General features: G+C 39.4%; 1 protein-coding gene across 11 annotated transcripts in view; it reads right to left on the reverse strand.

Annotated features, from left to right (window-relative positions):
• LOC126355719 (protein abrupt-like) overlaps positions 1-21,289 on the reverse strand; it is a 269,896-nt gene that overhangs the window by 175,828 nt on the left and 72,779 nt on the right. For all 11 annotated transcript variants that reach the window (XM_050006162.1, XM_050006114.1, XM_050006090.1 and 8 more), the window contains one exon: positions 66-152. In XM_050006162.1, coding sequence (XP_049862119.1) covers positions 66-152 — 87 coding nt within the window. The remainder of the gene's footprint in view (positions 1-65; positions 153-21,289) is intronic.

Genomic DNA, 21,289 nt, shown 5'->3' on the forward strand with positions numbered 1-21,289 from the left:
GGATATCCCTCAGGATCAAACATAACACTAAGTTTGTCAGGACAGAGTCTTATTTGGGTACTTACCTTGTGAAGCTGGCTCCTGTGGCAGTGTTGACACGTCTGAGAGGAAATTGTGTGCAGCGGATGTTCCAGGAATCATTTCCATTCCACCTGCAAATAATAAGACTCCCTATCAAATATAAGATACTGGTGGGCAACTCTACATTTGCTTTAAATAAAATTAAATGTTTCCATAAAAAATAATTTTAACGGTGTAGGGCTGAGGGATAAGTTGTTATTGGCCTTCTCCATGGTGTAATGCTACTGTATACTAGAGATATGGATTACAATAATAAGGAAAAAAGATTACAATTTTATGTTTCACCAACCACATAGTCATTAGAGAGAGCACACAAGCCTGAATTGTGAAAGGAACATCACCATGGCCTTTTCAAAGGAATAAATCAGGACATTTGCTTTAGAGAAACCATGGAAACCTACATCTTGATGGCCAAAGTTGGCATCTGAATCCCAATCTTCTTTAGAGAAAGTCCAACACCTTAATCACTGTACTATTTTATTTGGTGGGCCACTGTCAAGTAAGATGAAAATAAAATTCTACATAGGAAAAATCTGCACAATTCACACATGTGGCAAGTGTTTAGAAGAGGAAATTTTCATGGAAGAGAAAAGTACAATAGGAATTATGGAATTACAAGTGAGTTATCCAAAACTATACCCTGCTCTGCTGAACTAGAGGATGTCTGCCTCCCCCCCCCCCCCCCCCTCTCTCTCTCTCTCTCTCTCTCTCTCTCTCTCTCTAGGCTACCTGAACATTTTCTCAACTTCAAACTTCCTAAAGCTTTTATTTTTTAATATAAATGTATAATTTGCACTTAATGATAACTGACAGTCTTGACAGAATTAAGTACAATACTTTCCCTCAAATAAGAATATTGTAAGAGCATACACAAGAAGGAAAACTGCTATGCTAGTCGGAGGCTATACAAAATACACCTATAAATCAAAATATAATAATCAAAACACTTCTTTGTCTAACACTACCAGTTAAGAAACAGAAACATTATCAAGCTCTCTTTCATTGTTTTATTACTGTTTCTTTGCAAGCTTCTGTAATAGGAGAAAATTGATATTTTCTGTGTAGATAAGGTTATATACAAGTGACAGCCACGTTACTAGCATTTAAGCCGTCAGACTTTTTTGATTTTTTATTATTAATTTCATCTTCAAGCATTTTGCATGCTATTGATGTTAAAAGTTAGTGCAACTTGAATAATACATAATGTGACGTGTACTAATAATAATAATAAGGAAAATTAAACAATGGAAACTCCAGGTACGAATATCAGCAATGTAGGAAAAGATAGAGTGCTACTTACCACAAAGGAGATGCATCAAGTTGCAGACAGGCACAAATAAAAAATACACTCACATGTAGCTTTTGGCCAAAGCCTTTGTCAATAAACCACACACACACACACACAAAATGCTAGAGTTGGCAGTCATGTGTCTGTGAGGTGTAGTTGCTGTGTGTGTGTGTGTGTGTGTGTGTGTGTGTGTGTGTGTGTGCGCGCGCGCACGCGTGCATCTCTCTCTCTCTCTCTCTCTCTCTCTCTCTCTCTCTCTCTGATGAAGGCTGTGGTCAATAGCTTTATGTGAGTGTCTTTTAACCATGCCTGTCTGCAACTTGATAAGTCTTCTTTACGGTAAGTAGCAATCTATCTTTTCCTACATCTTAAGCAAAGAAAATGGTTAGATCTGGTGGATTTGTGTACATACATAAATGAGTTTAAGTTAAAATTTTAAATCATCTTTTGCACAATCAAAAAATTCCTCTATGGGATAGAAAGTGGCTTTTAATGAGGCACTATGTGCTTCTGGTGGCAGTGCATTTACTCCAAGATATTTAAAGTTATTGTGAGTTTTGCTTAGTCTTGTAAAGGGCTGGTCAATCTTTTCTTTGTGACATGTATTGTGACAATGGAATGATTGCCTTAATTTATAGATCTCTTGGTTTTCTCCTGCGTAGACTAGGCAACTAAGTAGAAACACTGATGGGACTTTTGTGACACCTCCAACAGCACCCTACAAGATACATTGTTTTTGAAAACACCTGCTACAATTTGATAGCCTCTTTTTGCCACACAAAAACTCTTTTTACCCCCATGGAGCTGCAGTGTGTTATGTGGCTATGAAAACAATGCATAGGAGCTGAGCATCATGTTTTCACTCATACATGCTCTATGTTTATATAACAGGTGTATTACTCTTTATAACTAAGTGCATAAAGAATCTGTGTGTAGGTTTCAGGTTAATTCAGAAGGAAACACTGTACACTGAAGTTTAACAGCTGTACAGTCACTGTCAGTACTGCATGATCTGAAAATTTTTTTCAGTTTTATTCTGGTTACAGTTAATTCGTTGTCTTTAAACCAGATACTAGAATGGTTGGCTCAGCTTTGCTCCTTTAGGGCCTCTATGTCACTTGCAGTTGCAATGAAACTGGTATCAACAACATACAGAACAGATTTCCACAGCATGATAGTAGGCAGGTCTTTAATATAAATTATAAACAGTAAAGCTCTGAGAATGGAATCTTGTTGAGACATGCGTCTTGAAACATCTGGAATTCCAGAAGTGTGTAGTAACCATTGAAGAGTGCAGTAATCAAGTAATACAAATATGGTCGTATTCATAAACCTCTGATCAATAATTGAAATCACTCTCTCTTAGATCCCTACGCAACAAGACAAAGAACAACTGATGTGAATGATACAACTGGAAGAAAAAAAAAAAAAGCGGGTCAGAAAGCACTGCTCTGATCAGATATATGTGAGAGTTGCTGATAGACAGCATAGTGTAGATTGCGCCGAGCACACACCTCACACAGGCGACCGCCACCTGCCAGCCCACGCTGCTACAGTTGGTGGTTGATACAAGCACACAGGCATGGCAACACCACATTTGGAGCAGCTCGCAGCACACACAATGAAACTGGTATCAACAACATACAGAACAGATTTCCACGGCATGATACTAGGCAGGTCTTTAATATAATTTATAAACAGTAAAGCTCTGAGAACAGAGAGTGTGTGTGTGTGTGTGTGTGTGTGTGTGTGTGTGTGTGTGTGTGTGTGTGTGTTTTCACTAGTAGCAGGATACAGCACACCTCTCCCTCGTGCAAATTGGGTGCCCAGGCAATGCAGAAGCCACCAGCAGCCCAACAAGAGACGCATCTGTTGGATCTGGAGTGGCAGCAGCCGGTGCCATGATGTGCCAGGTAGGCACCAGAGCACAGTGCCAGAATGTGCTTGGACATAGGCAAGCCTGAGGGCAATGGACTTGTACAGCGCCTTATGACAGCACCAGAGAGAAGGGTGACAGTCATCTGAGCATCATCATCAGCAAACAGGTCCCAATGTGAGGGAGACAGAGCTGGACCTACTGGTGATGACAGTTGAGGTGATGATGGTGAGGGGGCCGATGGAGGGGGCTCAACTGGAAGAGCAGGCTGCAGCAATGGACCAAGGCTGGAGACAGACTAGCGCCTAGTACTGGGAAGCTGGAACCTGAGGGGTCCACACATTGAGGAGGCAGTCAATGGGACGGGGGTGCCTCCACAGCAGGCAAGAACGGGATCGAGATGGTGGGCAGTGGGGCAGGGTGTAGCGACGGGGGGCACAACTGATCGAAGTGGCATGACACCAGTCCGTCAGGCCTACAGACATCAAAAAGACAGCATCCCCAGTGGTGGACCCTAGCAGTTGACAATAGTGACTGGTATCCACTTGAGCAAGCAACCAAAATCTCGCACCCACACTGGTGATCCTGGTGGGCTGCAGACGGACGAACCCGCCTGTGACAGGAGCAACACGGGCAAGAAGTTGAGGAGCATGCATGGCTTCAGCTGTGAAGCAAAGTGGTCTGGCTCAGCTCCCTGTAGGCATGAAGACAGAGCTGCTCAGAAAACGGAGGAGGGCATCGTCTGATGAAGAATCTACAACAAACTTTTTGATTTGGGACTTGAATGCATGCATTAGTCATTTTGCCTTGCCGTTTGGTTGAGGGAGCCATGACATGATGAATGCCATGACAGGGACAAAACATCTGAAAGGTGTTAGAAACGAACTAGGGCCCATTATCAGAAACTACAGCACAGGGCAACCCCTCATTAGAAAAAAAAAATCATCAAAAGTGTAAGAATTGTGACCTCCGCCAATGTAGAAACAAACATGAGAATGTAAGGAAACCAGGAAAATGCATCCACAACCGTGAGCCAACAGGAATTCACGAAGAGACTTTCATTGTTTACAGGAATGCGTTCCCAAGGCTGGCAGGGAGTGGCACAGGGGGACAGGGATGCCCTGGGAGCTGCCTGTTGTTGGGTACATTGCTCACAAGCCACAACAAAATGAACAATTTTGCCACCAATCCTTGGCCAAAAAACATGTCCCCTAGCTAATAGTTTAGTGCACAAAACTCCCCTATGGCCCTAGTGGAGAAGGCGTAGAACCTCGCCTGTAACGCAGTGGGAATGACTACTCTGCGAGAGAGGTCTTTTGTTTAGAATGGGACTAGGTCTTTTGTCAACAACAGCAAAACACCACCCAAAACAGGGGATATGGAGCCCAATCTGGCGATTTATCTGCCCAGCCCTGTTGAAGAAACTGAACCACCTGGTGTAGAATTGGGCAGCAGTTGCCGTGCATGAGCTGGTAATTGGGAAACTCTCGACTGTGGCCTGCATTTTCAAAATCAAGATGGAAGCAAAGCAATTCTTCGCAATCAAAATTGGGATCAGAGTCCACAGCAAGGCGAGACAAGGCATTCACATTGGCATGTTTACAAGTAGGTTGAAAATGGATTTAGTAATTGTAGTGAGACAAGAACAGCACTCAGAACTGTAGATGGTGTGCTGCCTTAAAAGGAAATGAAATGCGAAGGTTAAACAAAGAAATGAAGGGTTTATGGTCAGCAATAAGGTGTAACTTGAAACTATAGAGGGAAAAAAACCATGAAATTTCCGGAGAGCATAGACTATGACAAGAGCATCTTTTTTCCATGAGAGTAACACTGCTGAGCTGGATTGATAAGCAAAAACTGCTGGTCCGGAGAGAACACAGCTAAACAATGTGGCAAGAGTAGTTTGGATTTCAACATTTGAAAAGAACATTTGCAATCTGGGCTCCAGCAAAAAGGCACAATGTTGCATAACAGGGTATACAACAGATGGCTTAATGTGGCCGCCCCTGCATGAATTTACGGTATTAGGTTATCTAGGAAGGCCTTAAGCTCCTTTGTGGATGAGCGAGGCATAGACGTAATGGGAGATGTGGTCTGGAAGAGGGCAAACCTCATCTCATTAGACCTCGAACCCAAATACACAACAGAAGGTTGAAAAACCCGAGATTTCGCGAGATTACACTGTTGGTCTACAGATTGTAAGACAGAAAACAAAGTGCGCAATTTTTTTCAAGTGATTAGCTCTGGAGGAGCCCAGACAACAATATAATCCACATAATTAATGCAACCTGGGACAGGCATAGTCAATTGTTCTAAAAATAATTGGAAAATAGCAGGGGTGCTGGTGACACCAAACGGAAGGCACAAATATTGATAGAGACCAAAAGGAGTATTTAAAACCATAATTCACAAAGATTCTTTGTCCACAGGAACCTGGAGGTATGCTTCAGACAAATCAATTTTAGAAAAGTACTCGCAACCCAATATTTTCGCCAACAGTTCCTTCTGGCGAGGGAGAGGATAAGTATCCGCAATCGACATGTTTTGACAGTAGTACTGAAGTCACCACACAGGCGAAATTTCCCTGATGGATTCTGAACTACAACCAGCAGAGATGACCATTCACTATCCATAACAAGTTGCACCACCCCTAGAGATTGAAGGCTGTCCAATTCTGCTTTCACTTGAGATTTCATGGCGACAGGAACAGGACATGCACAACAAAAAGGAGTCCAAACCATGGATTTCAAAGAAATCTGAGCAGAAAAGTTTGTAGCAAACCCTTTTAACTTCCAAAAACAACTCCTAAAACTCTTCACACAATGTTTGCAACTGAGAATACAGTACCTAACTGGACACAGGGTGAACTGTGTCAGTGACAGAAAATCCAAATGCCTGAAATGAGTCCATCCCAAACAAGTTCTGAATGCCGGCACTGCAACCACCAAAAATGCAATGGAACGAACTACTGACTTGTAAGAGGTAGGTGCCATAAGTCGTCCCAACAGCACAATGTTTCGTTTGTTATAACTGACCAGCTTCCGTGTGACTGGTGTCAATGGAAGTGAGCCCAAATTCGCAAAATTTTGATAATTCAATGACATCACTGCAGCACCTGTTTCAACATGTAGCCAGAGCACTTGGCAAGAAACACTTAACTCAATAAACAACTTGGAAGAAGTCAGAAGTATTAGAGTCAAACAGTGAAGGTCTTTGTCCAAACCCCGAGCAACCTTTGGCGAAAGACACACAGAGGCGATGTGGACTTTCTTCTGGCACCTAGTACTGGGAAGCTGGAACACGAGGGGTCCACACATGGAGGAGGCAGCCAATGGGATGGGGGTGCCTCCACAGCAGGCAAGAACGGGCAAGAGATGGTGGGCAGTGGGGCAGGGTGTAGCGACGGGGGGCACAACTGATCGAAGTGGCATGACACCAGCCCGTCAGCCATACGGCATCACAAATAGCCCAGTCGCCACTCCTGCTTTCTCATGAAAGCTATCTGTCATCCTAGTGGGCCCAGCTTGTGACATTACTGCCACAACGCCCCACACTTCAATTTGATCACCCACTGCTTGAGAAACTTCAAAAGACTGTGCTATTTGAAAAACTTCCACGAAAAGGAGGTTTTCAATAGAATAAAATCTTCTTCCGCACTTCATTGTCTGGAGCTAAATAGATAATTGTGGTGTGCACCATAGAGTCTGCACAACCAGTACTGAACTGACACTTATGGATAAGACCATGAAGTTTGGCTGCCCAGACCATCTATGACTGATTTGGTTTCTTGTGGCATCAGTAGAATTCAACTCATGTCACTATGACGTGTTCATTTGCGATGGTAGTTGGACAGGAAACTGCTCAAGTGATTTTAAAGAAAAAAAAAGAAAAAAAAAAAAGATACAGAATTGCTGGTTCTTGCCCAGGGACAAGCTTTAGGTGGAACCCTTGAGACGAAGAAGGCAGAGCACAAATTCAAGTCTGTCATGCTGAAAACCAAAAGATTCTATTTTAATCTCTTTTCATAAGATTACAAACCTCAGATGAATCATCATAAGGAGGAAAAGTGGGTGGACGGATCGGTGGAATGGTACCTGTCTGTTAATGGAAGCCGACAAAGTGGTCATTGCCAAAGTAAGCTGCTCAATTACGGCCGGTAGTACTGTGTCCATAAGCGATGAACTTGACGAAACCACACTTAAGAGACAGCACACATGGAAATCATTCCAAACATGTTGCCAGTCGTGTAGTAACCAAGCAATACACAAAACCAATCCAAGTAACAAATAAGGCTTTATTCATAAACATCTGTACAATAACAGAAATCAGCCTCTCATGGCTCTCCACATAACAAGAAACAGAACAACTGATGTGAATGGTACAACTGGAAAAACATAAAAGAGTGCTTCAAGCATATATATGCAACCATACCAGTATTTATCAGAGTTCCACTGCAGGTGAAATATTGGCAAATTTGCTGGTACAAGCAATTTCTACTATTTTCGAAATATTATTACAAGAGATATATAGGATGGTAGTTATCAACACAACTTTATGAACATTCCAATTCAGCATTTCATCATGTATCTGCTGCATCTCCAAAGCAACATAACAAATCACCCAGAAAGATGTATATGTATTAAGTTATAATACATATAAAATCATTAAAATCAACAGTGAAGACACATTGCCAGAATTTGATAGCAGCCTTTTCTTGGTGTAGGAAATCATAGTCGTAGTATTTCAGTGGAAATTGCTGAGAATCTCTACCACAAAACTCCTATAAAGGAGACTTTCAACAAAGACTTTTGGCAAGATTGTGGTCAAGCGACAAGTGCAATAATTCTACTCATTAAAACATAAGTTTTGATGATTTTTTATTGCATCTGAGTTCTTTTTTTACATGTTTCACATTTTTAAGAGCTTTTGCAGTATATTTTTTGGTTATTGCCCTGAAGGTTTGCCTGTATAGTGTTTTTCCAATGGTCTTATTTAAGTTTACGTACTGAACTAAACACTTACAATGAACTGCACACATCTGCATGTATATCTATACATACCTTTTGCTGTGAGGAACTGCACTTGTGTCTCTTTTGTTGTTGCTCGAATGGAGAATTGGCATTTCTGCCTGACATTTACGAAATATCTCATGTTTGAATTTCCGTTATGTGTGACATCTGTCCAACATTTTTGTTTATATACATCTGACATAACAGAGCTCATGCCAATAACAAAGGCAACACATTGTCAGATGTTACATTATTTTTATAGTGAAGTAAACATAATAAATCTCATTGTATCCCTTTAGTTTGGCAGTTTTTTTTTTTTTTGCGCCTTTGCTTTAGATGTTTGTTTGACCATGAGTGGAAACAGTGGGAGTTGTCATAGGAAAGTAAATAGTGGGATGCACTGTGCGAGCAGCAAGTGGCTTTACTTGGGGAATGTAGTGGGGAGAACTATGGGAACATCACTGAGGCCATCTCCTGGAACCGTAAAATATGCAACAATAATAGTGTGATAGAGGAGCAGGAAAGTAAATTCTTTGCTCTTCAGCCACATTTCGATCAAGATCAGACTCAGTGAGGACGAAAGAAATAAGAGGTGGGGAGGGCCGGGGGGGATTGGGAACTGGCAGTTGGTAGGTAGGCTAGCAAGAGGATGTGATCAGGTTACAGCAGCCAGAGATGAGGGGGGCAAAAGTCTAAGATGGTGTAGAAGTAGGGAATGTGCAACAGACACTATGCCTATATAGGAAGGCCAGGAAGAGCACAAATGTTAGGAAGAGTGAGTACTGCTGCTGGCAGCAGTCCTGGATGAGATGTAGGCCTACAGTTGCAGGAGAAGTTAGGGGAAGGGTATCAGGTAACCAGCATTTTCAAGCCATGTGCTGGGCTAGTTGGTTCTAGGTTAAGGTTTAGGGCCTTTGTGTATGGATTTTACAGAGGAGGATCAGGTAGTGATAATTGATGGGGCAAGGAACAGCTCTGGGTAGGGACAGGACATACAACACAGGTGGTGACCTGAGTAAGATAATTTCCCTAACTGGTGGCATCAATGTGGGCATGGCTGGTCTGTTCCAGTGGTACAATTGATCTTGTCTTGACACTGGTGTTTGGTAAGTCACTACAGAGGAGTAGGTGGCATTGACAATTGTTGATCGGGTGCACACTAAACTGGTATCACTGGGGACTATTGGGAGGTGGGGCTACACAAAATATGGTCACAACAACAGGTTCCGCTCTTCTGTAACTATCTCTACCACTTTAGGGATTTTTTTCATGGTGTGTCCAGAAGATAGATTGTTCCACATCAGAGTGCACAAACACCACAGAAATTTGTTTGGAAGTATCTATTATTCACCAAAATATGTAGTTCATTACAAATAACATACACCAGCTTGGAGCTGAATTACAATGTTTGACCAGTGTGGTGGAATACTTTACAGAGCACTGGGGTAGAAATAGTGAATTGCATCATATAGTGTTGTCATCACATGAACATGCTAGTTGCTGCTGTAGAACTACATTAAATGTAAGGAGATCATGTATTTATACCAGAGTTGGCACATATTTTAAAGCTAGAGATGATCTGATTGCAATTGGTGTGGATAAACCTTTTGATTGGCAGACGTTTAACTAACAAAGTTAGACACCTACAAGTAGTAAATTATTCTGTGTATGTGTGTTCCACTCACTTAGTGATGTGGGAATTTTCCTTAACAAATTAACCAACATTCTGGAAAGAATCTCACACCCAAAACAAATGTAATATTATGTGGAGAATAGTATATTAACACAGGTACTGAATATGAAACCAGTAATGAAAAAATGAATTCATTAATGTTAACACCAATCAAGTATATATACACCATGTAAACTGACTCATTTCACATCATTTCAATAAGAGAAGCGTTCAAATGATCTATGAAACATGTAACTGCATTTCCCACAACACAGCTAGACGTCTGGAAAACAGTAAAGAAATTAAAAAACAAGAAGTTAGCTGGTTTAGATGAGAGTAATGTTTCTGTTCTGAAGAGGTGTATGATCGCATACAAATCTGATTAACAAAGATAATAAATGAGTCCTTCAATTCACGTATTTTTCCAGAGTTCCTAAAGCATGCACAAGTTATCCTTTAGTACAAAGAAAGATAATGCAGAAAGTACTGAAAACTACTAGCCAGGTTCACTACTGTCTTGTTTTCCAAAAATCATTTACTCTATTCTGAAGGATCAACTAATTAGTTACCTAATATTTAACAAATCACAGTTTGGTTTCTGAAGTGGAAAAAGTAGAACATCGGCTGTTACCAAGTTCACAAAAGTGATACTTGAAGCCTTTGACAAGGATGACTGTTTCAGGCATGTTCTTGTCCAACTCTTTTCATATGTTTGACCATTAAATATTGCTAAACAAGCTAGAAGCACTGGCTATGAGGAATACAGCGAACAAATGGTTCCTGTGTTAACTGATACAAAGGGTGCAAAAGGTAGAGATAGTCTGCCTATCTGCTGATAATGTTTTTGTAAAACAACTGTCAAACAAGAAATACATACACACGTATTGTACTTCTGTCTGCATGACACGTTTATACAGTTCTGTATAGACACGCTGTAATTCATTTTTATATTCTTTTAGCTTTTGCAGGACCACATGGAAATGGCATAAAGTCCGACATTGCAATTGGAAAATGAATAATTTCTACAGTCAATGGTGAATAGGACGTCCTTTAAAAAATAAACATAGGTGTTCCTCAGGATAGTGTATTGGCTCCAGTTCCGTTTTTAATCTATATCAATGTTTACCATATAGTATCAGACACGGAGAAAATGTTCTCTTTCCTGATGACAGCAACATCATGGTCACTGATAAAATGCCAGAGCTCCTAGTATAGAAAGCAAAACAGATGCTTATGGTTTGGCAGCACATAATAAATTGGCACTGAACACAAAGGAGATGTACAGAGTGCATATCAGTAGAAAGACGGAAAACAACGTCACATTAACCATAGATGATGAATCTACAGATTGTGTAACAAGCACAAAAGTTTTAGGGATGAATATTGAGTACCAACTAATGTGGAATGAGGACACAAAGACACTGACAAAAAGAATGTCATCAGTATTTTACATGTTCTTAGGGTATTATCATCAATTTGTAGCAGCAAAATGTCTTGTCGTGATATACAACTCCTATGTTAATCAATTCTTAGCTATGAGAGTCTTTTCTGGTGATCAAAAGCATGAAACATTGTCACTGTTTTTAAAACTGCAGGAAAGGGCCATAAGAATAATAATTATAAGCAGACGACAGGCTCTTTGTAAAGAGCTATTTAGAAAACCGGGCATCCTCACTGCACCACATGAGTACATATAACAATCTGTGGTGCCTATCAGGGCAGTGTTCCAATTTTAGTTCTACTCATAATTATGGAACAAGAGTCAGTATGAACTTACATTTACCACAGACTAAGAAACAAGAAACAAAGCACAAAACAGTATTATACATCAGGGAATGAAACTGTATAATAAATTGCCCAAAAAATGAAAAACAAAAACATTACTTAAGTACATTTGTTCAAAAAGGCAGCTAAAGCCTTCTTCATAACTAATGCAGAGTGCACAAGTAAAGATTACTTGGAGGACTCAGAGCAGTGGGTAATAACAGAAGGGGTTAACTAAAACAACCATTCACATTTTTATCATGATTATGGTTTACTGCTTTTGCAAAAAAGTCATGTTTCAGGATCTAGTAAAGTGCATGGTAGTAATCTTTGACAAAGGGAAGGACAGGAAGGAGACATGGAGTATACTTTAATGTCAGTGGCCCAGAAATAGATTGTCCGAACTGGCTAGTGCTATGCAAAGGGCATAGCACTACCTTCATGATCTAGAAGTCATCAGTGGGTATCCTTAGTGTGTGCAGCAATGAAGAGCAAAACTCTGTATTTTTTATTATTAATGTTGTAGGTAAGATCTTGCAAATGGTGACACTTTAGGGTTAAAGCAGAAGTGCTGAGTAGTTGATATGCACCAACAAAGGAAAGAAAACTTGCAGGATTTCGGAGTTATCCTTTGATGAGCTAGAGTAACACACACACACACACACACACACACACACTCTCTCTCTCTCTCTCTCTCTCTCTCTCTCTCTCTCTCACTCACTCACCTATGCCCCTACATGGTGTTGTTTAGACGAGCAATGACAATGCTAGTTTTTGACAACAGGATGGAGGAAGGGGAAACTCCTGGGTGAATGGTGTGCAAAGAATGGGTTACCTGAGATTGAGTACAAGGCGATCACGGAAGTAGAGGATGTGATGTGAGGATAACTCCCATTCGCGTAGTTCAGAGAAGCTGTTGGTGGAGGGAAGGATCCAGATGGCTCAGATTGTGAAGCAGAAATTGAAATGGAGCAAGTGGTGCTTAGTGCTCAGTAGCATGTTGTGCCACCTGGTGGTCAACTTTGTTCTTGACAACAGTTTGGTGGTGCTCATTTATCCTGCAGGATAGCGAGCTGGTGGTCATACCAACATAAAAGGCTGTTCACTGTTTGCAGCAGAGTTGTAATTGACAGGCCTGCTTTACCAGGTGGCCTGGCTTCTGATGGGGTAGGATAAGCTTGTGATCATTAGATAGCAAGAACATTCTCAGACTGGGGAACAACAAGGAAAGAAACTGACCACACCCTAAAAAGGGAACCTTTCTGACTTCAAGCTTTTGTGATTTAGGAAACATAAATCTGGATAGCTGGACAGGTATTTGAGCCTTAGTCTTCCAGAAGGTGAGTCCATTTTCTTAATCACTACACCATTCCAATGTAAATTCAGCTGGGTGTTACAGATGTGTGTTGAGATTCTCTCTCTTCATGTTATATATTAGTGATCTAGCAAGTGATATTGATAGCATCCTTAGACTTTTTGCAGATCATGCAGTTACCTACAATGAATTACGACCTGAAAAAAACTGCACACAAATAATCAGTCAGATCTTGGTACGATACAAAGTGATGCAAATATTATCTACTTGTTTTAAAATGCTCAGAAATATGCAACTGTGAACTGCAAAAACTGCAGAAATGTAACAGCAAATGATTAAAATACCAGTTCCGAGCAGACAGTAGTAAATAGTGGATGTGCTGTCACAGTGTGTCAATCTCGTCGTGTCACAAATGGCACAGGGCAACAGCTCTGAATCTAGTGTTCAAGACATTCTCTAGAATATTTTGAAGAAGAAAAAAAAAGTATTTTCCATGGACAATGAAATCATCAGAAATAGCAAAACTTAAAACTTCTTGCAATCTAAGAGTTGGAGTGTGAAATGTTGGATCTGGAAACCTGGAGACAACAGTGACAATGTGTGTGTGTGTGTGTGTGTGTGTGTGTGTGTGTGAGAGAGAGAGAGAGAGAGAGAGAGAGAGAGAGAGGAGAGGGGGGATGATTCTGTCTGATATCTTAATTTGCATTTAAATGTCATTTGATGCCTCGCATACGTGGTGAGTAGTGATCTATCCTTATCCACTGTTGTTATTCCATCCCGGATTTTCCACTGTTTGACTATGACAATCCTTTCACTAAGCTGTTCATAGTAGTTCACCCAAATTCCTATTTTCTAGTTCATTATTACACCAATGCCTACCTTAACTCAACCCAATTTTGTGTCAAACAGAACACAACACAATAGAATAGAATAGAATAAGCATTTATTATCTCATAACATCCAACTGCAAGTCGTTGACTTTATTTATTTGCTTACACATCATGTAATCTCCAAGGTCATGGAAAATGACAGTACATGCAATTATAACATAAAAGTAATATGAGATAAAAGTAAAATGTTTATGAACCCAAAAAAGTCATGCCATAAGTTTAAGTATATGCAATCAACATTAAAAAAAAAAATCAGCTTAATTTTTCAAAGAACTCCTCAACAGAATAGAAGGAGTGACCCACGAGGAAACTCAATTTGAAAGTGCGTGGATTACTGCTAAGATTTTTGGATTCTTGTGGTAGCTTAGTGAAAATAGATGCAGCAATATACTGCACACCTTTCTGCACAAGAATTAAGGCAGTGTGATCCAAATGAAGGTTGGATTTCTGCTGAGTATTAACAGAGTTAAAGCTGCTTATTCTTTGGAATTAGTTGATATGTTAACAAGAAATAACACTAAAAATATATATATGTTGAGAGGCCAATTTCAAAAGACCCACACTAGTGAACATGGGTCAACAAAAGGTTCGCGAACTTCCACCACTTATTGCCTGAACCACCCATTTCTGAACCGAAAATATCCTTTTAGAATGGGAAGAATTACCCCAAAATACAATACCATAAAACCTAAGTGAATGAAAATAAACACAGCAGACTAATTTTTGTGTAAAATGATCATTTGCATCAGATACCATTCAAATAATAAAAATGGTAGCATTAAGTCTATGAAAAACATCCTGGACATGGGCTTATCACAAGAATTTACTATCTATCTTAACACCAAGAAATCTTAACTGTTCAGTTTCACTAACTATATGCCCATTCTGTGAAATTAAAACTTTGGGTTTTGTTGAACTGTGTGTTAGAAACTGTAAAAACTGAGTCTTACTGTGATTCAGCATTAGTTTATTTTATACAAACCATGAACTTATGTCATGAACTGCACTACTTGAATCCGAGCCAATGTCACACACAACATCCTTTACTACCAAGCTAATGTCATCAGCAAACAAAAATATTTTAGAGTTATCCTTAATACTAGAGGGCATATCATTTATATAAATAAGGAACAGGTGTGGCCCCAATACTGATCCCTAGGGTACCCCCATTTGACCATACCCACTCAGACCCCGTATCACAGCCATTCTCAACACTGTGAATAATGACCTTTTGCTGTCTTTTGTTAAAGTAAGAGGTGAAGTCCACTTATTCCATAATGAACCAACTTCTGGAGCAATATTTTGTGTTCAACACAATCAAACACCTTAGTTAAATAAAAAAAAAAACATGTCTAGCATTCAAAACGTTTTATTTAACCCATCCAGTACCTCACAGAGAAGAGAGAATATGTTAAGTGACTTCTAAAGACGAACTGCACATATGATAGCAGATCGTGTGATATGAAATGATCAATTATCCTTACGAACACAGCGTTTTCAATACCTTTAGCAAACACTGATGGCATAGAAATACGTCTAAAATTGTCTTGATTATCCTTTTCTCCCTTTTTATAAAGCGACTTTACTACTGAGTACTTTAATCTTTCAGGCAAATGATCATTCCTAACGGAAAAATTACAAATGTAGCTAAATACAGGGCTAACATGTGCAGCACAGTACTTTAATATTCAGCTAGGCACTCCATCATATCCATGAGAGGCCTTAGTCTTCATTGATTTACTTATTGACTCAATCTCCCCCTTGTCTGTATCACAGAGGAGCATTTCAGACATCAATCTTGGAAAGGTATTTCCCAAAAGTAATACAATTCCCTGTAGAAACTAAATTTTTATTTAGTTCACCAGCATTGCTCAGAAAGTGATTGTTAAATACTGTACATATATCTGATTTATCAGCAACAGAAATATTTCTGGTACAAACTGGCTTTATATCATTGACCTTGTGCTGCTGAACAGACACTTCCTTCACAACAGACCATATGGTTTTAATTTTATCATGTAAATTAGCTATTCTATTTGTGTAGCACATACTCTTTGCTTCCTAATAACATTTTTAAGCACCTTACAATTCTGTTTGTAATGGGCTACTGTAGCTTGATTGTGACTGCTTCTAACATTCTCATATAATTCCCACTTTGTACTACATGATATCCTTATCCCACCAGTCAGCCACCCAGGCTGCCTTTTACTGCTGGTACCCCATTTATAACATTTTAATGGAAAGAATCTCTCAAAGGCCATGAGAAATTTTTTAAGGAAAGCACTATATTTGTCATCTATATTATGGGCACTAAAACATTCTGCCACTCTTGTTCCTTGACGAAGTTTATAAAACTCACTGTTGCCGTTGTATTAACTTTCCAACATAGTTTGTAATTAAATGACATTTGTTTGAATACAAAAGCCTTTTAGTGTTAAAATTTGTGCATCATGGTCTGAAAGGCCATTCACCTTTTTATTAACAGAATGCCCATCTAGTAATGACGAATGAATAAAAATATTGTCTATGATTATGCTACTGTTCCCCTGCACCTTAGTTGGACAAAACACAGTCTGCATCAGACCATATGAATTTAGTGGATCTACCAACATCCTTTTTTTCTTGCATAATCATATACAAAATTAATAATGAAGTCACCATATACAGCTAATTTCTGGTACTTCCCAAAAAATGAAATCAAGAACCCTCTCTAGCTAGAGCAGAAATGCTCTGAAGTCAGAGTTGGGGACCTATAAACAATAAAAGACACAAGTTCAGATTTACTACATTCAACTGCCCCTGCACAACAGTCATATATGTGTGCAGTGCCGTGATGTGTCTATGGCCTCAAAAGGAATACTATCTTTACATATATTGCCACTTCCCCAATCCGCAAGGAACTCCTCGAAAAACAGCCAGCTAATCTGTATCCTGGTAAAGGAAGTCTCTGAATTGTCAAGTTATTCAAGAGGTGCTCCTATGTACCAATAATTTCAGAGTCAACTTTTATAAGCAGTTCACTAACTTCATCTCTAATACCTTTTATATTTTGATGAAATATGCTAATTCTTTCTCTACTTGGAAACATGATGTCCTCTGAAGGTGATTCCTTAGCTAGAGGGACTTCCTTCAAGCAGGTACACCTATCAGCTGACTTCAGTCTATAAAAGGTGCAGTTGTAACACCAACTACTACAGGAATGTTTCCACGAGTGATACCACCACCACCCACTACACAGTACCTATAAGCTTTGCCAGCCTCCCCTTCCCATACCTATTGAGGTGAAGGCCATGTCTAGTGAAACCCACTCTACTGATAGACTAAACTGGCATCACTGCAATGTGACCCATGCCAGGGTGTAAACGTGGACAAGGAAAACAAAATCACGGATTTTTCCTGGATTTCCAGGGTGAAAAACCATTTTTCCATGTTAAATGACAGTATAATTTTCCTTGGCACTGTAAAACTTATTAATCATTTGAATGTTTATGGCTTTATACACTGATGCAGAATTTCCTGTGACTTTAGAAAACGAAACTTGGGGTGGGGGGAGGGGGGGGGAACATGTTTTGGAAAGATCTTTGAAGCGCAGCAACATGTACACTGCATATTTTTGTGTTACAAATATATGAATTTGAATTCCACCAAACACCGCATGTTACTTTCCGAAGCATTGAAATTGAGATTGTGACACGCTTTTGTAAGCCAGTCATAGCTCGTGTTACATGATCTCACCAGATGATGACAGCACAGGACACGTGATGCAGTCAGCCAATAGCAAGATCACTTTTAAGTAGTGCAAACACACACATATGAAAAGTTAATAGTTTAAATTAATATACATAGTGTTGCTACAAGAAAAGCAAAGCTTTCACATATAATACTGGTCTCTAAGATTAATAAGTTGCAAGAGAAGCTAAGCTTCCACATATAATGCTTATCTTTTTTGTGCATGTTACACTTTAAGATATATCACGCAAATGTGCCAGTGAGCCAGTAAAATTTTGAGTAACGGCGTAAATGTCTGATCTCCTGAGTTCAAAATTCTTCTAGGTGGTCATCATCAGAAAGTTGATTTTTCAATGAGAGTCAAACGCTCTGTGATTTAAGAAATTAATAATACATTCTTGCAAGTAGTTCATCTTACGTAAAAGGACATTTACTTTGAAAGTAACTCTTTTCAAACCATTTGAAATATTTTCCTGAGACCTGTTAGAAATTGGTTCGTTTCAGAAGCTGGCAGAGAGATAACAGGTGTCACTATGCTTGTGCAGCTATGATGATGCAGGAAGCCCGTATGTTCATACGTGTAAAATATTAAAAGATCTCGCATTATGTCATAAAAGAAACAAGACACGAGAGGGTACGTCAAGAGCATTGGAATTTCATGAACCATACTAAAATTCATAATTCAGCTTAAAGAGCACATTCGTATGTCCAGATTGAGATGTAAATTTTCTTGGAGTACCAGTACTGTATTATCTCATGTGTGGCTCTTTATAACAGCATAATGCCAAACGAGCTAGTAGATGAAAACATGCACTTAAAATGCAGCGAACAGTTGAAACTAGCCAACAGTGTGAAATTAAACACTTTATTTGAAATAAATTGACTGCCTCAGTCAAAAAGATTAATAAAAGCCAAATCTCTTTAGCAAACCGACAAAAATAGTTTCATTGTTCTGCAAGGCAGTTAATACTTGACTGTCAGAAAGGTGGAAATAAAATCTGAAACTAGTATCATATTTTAGCCTTCCGCAATTATGCGAACATATTTTAATTCATGTGGTAGCTCCTGGCCACTGAAATCTGTTTTGTTTTCATTTGATGCGAGAGCAATAAATGAAGAGGACACAGCGAAATCACTAAACGTAAACACTGGTCACGTGGAGACTACCCACCTCCCCACTACAACTCAGACTGCTCTGTGCATCAGCCTCGGATCTACGATATTTCTGAACCAGGACAATACTAGGTAGTGGCGCCCAATCACACATATGTAGTCAGAAGTGGGAGAAGGTACTACTCATATGTGACTCCACTGTGCATGCACAAGAGCCTGCCCACAATTGCTCACACAAATCTAATGTAAACAGTTGTCACGTCACACTCATCGGAAGCAATTTATTGATAGGAAGATTGCATAGTCTTCGATACACAGCCTTCGATACACATTGCTGCTGGCAGACACTTGTCTGAGCGGCATTTTTTGTTGTTGTATATGGCACATTTCCTTTGCAACTTAAGTTCTATTTTCATTTTTCTCCCTCTCGTTCATGTTTTGTTGCTGCAGTATTATTCTGCAGAAGCAGGATACAGTAATATCCTTTGTTAGAGTATTAGTTACTATCAGTCAAAATCACAAAAATTTAACTGAAAACTAAAACAATGAAAAATGCCTGGAATTCTAAAAAATTTCCGGGTTTTTCCTGGTTTTCTCCTGGATGAAAAAATTCCCAGGTTTTTCCCTGGATCTCCCAGGTCGTATACACTCCGCATGCCCTCTGCCATCAGTGCCTTCTCCAGCCCCATGTTAAAATGCCAACAGCTGCATTTAAGACGAGGCTGATCATGACGCTGAAACAGTTGCACGTAATGCACATTAGTGCCACCAGTTTGAGTAGCTATATTTAGCAAGTCACCACCTACATCATATTCCCCGTCCCTATGAAGACTAGTCTCTGCTCCATCCCCTATCTTTACCTGATCCTCCTCCGTAAAATTCCTACTTAACTCCCTTATGCTGTCAGTCACCTGAGCCAACCCTGCACTAAGCTTCACAATGCTGGTGACCTGGTACTCACTCCCCAACACATCCTGCAACTGCTGGCCCACATCTCTACCATGTGAACTACCTAGCAGCAGAACCACCTCCGTACTGTTAGACTTTGCAACTGACTTAGGCCTCCTAACTGCTGAGGACTGCTGCACGTTCCCTACACCTACAGCTACAAGAGGCTCCTCTCCACTCAACTCTGACAGTTGGACAAATCTATTGCATATACGCAAAGTACAACTCTCTGAATACCTCTTCCTCTTACCTGCCTTCATGCCAACTGCCAGTTCCCATTCCCCATCATCCTTCACCCTCAACCTATCTAGTTCCTCCTTTGCAAAGTGTAACTACACCCAAAGGGCACAGATCTTATGCTCCTGCTTCTATATCAACTTATTTCTTCTACAGATTCTGCATTCACAGGAGAAGATCTTGCTAGATTGCTAGAATGTCCACTGGCTTCCCCACTGCATCCCCCCCTCCTCACACACACACAATGAAAATATTTTGAATAAATCCCACACCTATGACAGAGCCCACACTTCTCACTCATGCCAAAATTTTGAAGTTAAAAAGCATCTACGTTGCTTAAGTTCAGTTACACCACTAAAACCATTTACAGAACTAACAATAGTGCTCCCACAATTCTCTCTATACTAAGAAAGCAACTACTTTTATTAATACTACTAAACCACAACTAATACCAATACCAACTTCACAAAATTTATTAGCTGAAACCAAAAATTCAAGTGGAAACTGGAATACTCAACGAACTTAAAAGAATGAATGAAAATTTTACTGAAATTTTTCACTAGAAACAATAAGAAACATCAGCTGAAAATTAAAGCACAAAATTTACCAAACAACTTCAATGCACAGAAAACTCTAAAAAACAAAGCGAGCAAACATTTATTAAATCGTAGTTTCACCACAAACAGCACAAAACACCATCAAAAGCTATTAAAGTTTATAAATATATAACAGTGCACAAACAACTTTAACAGTACTTGTATTTGAAACCGCTACAACTGTAACCAAACGCCGCAAAATGTAAACACACTACCAACCAGGAGACTCGACAAAACACAAAAACTGGTTTCCAACTTTCTTTACAATATCAGAAATATAATATACTGTACTGGATAATTAATTAAGCAATTAATATTTTTCTTAAAAAGTAACAAACTTTTAAAGATTAACAGTCCTAAGTACTTATGCTCTCCTGCTCAAATTTTCAGGTGGTCATTCATAATTTATTCCAATAAATAAAAACATTTTTGCATTAGTTTTTCACATAGGATTTTTTTAGTGTTTCTAAATTTATGCTGAGCAATTATCTTCCTTCCACTCTGTTATAAATTTTCATGCCCATATAATGCGAAGTTTGAGCATAAAGTTTTAAACAGTGGGCGGTCAGCATAAAATTATTTTGATTTCTTGTGTTGTAATCATGTTGGAAATAATTTGCTACAAATAAATCAAGGTTGCTGTACACAAAGGTAATCAGCTCACAGATGTATAGTGAGGGAACACTTGACATACTTAGATTTTTTAGGAGTGGGCGAAACGATTTTCATCACCCTACATTGTGTATGTTTATAATAATGGTCTTCTGAAGT

This window comes from Schistocerca gregaria, chromosome 1 (genome assembly GCF_023897955.1).
Source record: "Schistocerca gregaria isolate iqSchGreg1 chromosome 1, iqSchGreg1.2, whole genome shotgun sequence".
Taxonomy (NCBI): domain Eukaryota; kingdom Metazoa; phylum Arthropoda; class Insecta; order Orthoptera; family Acrididae; genus Schistocerca; species Schistocerca gregaria.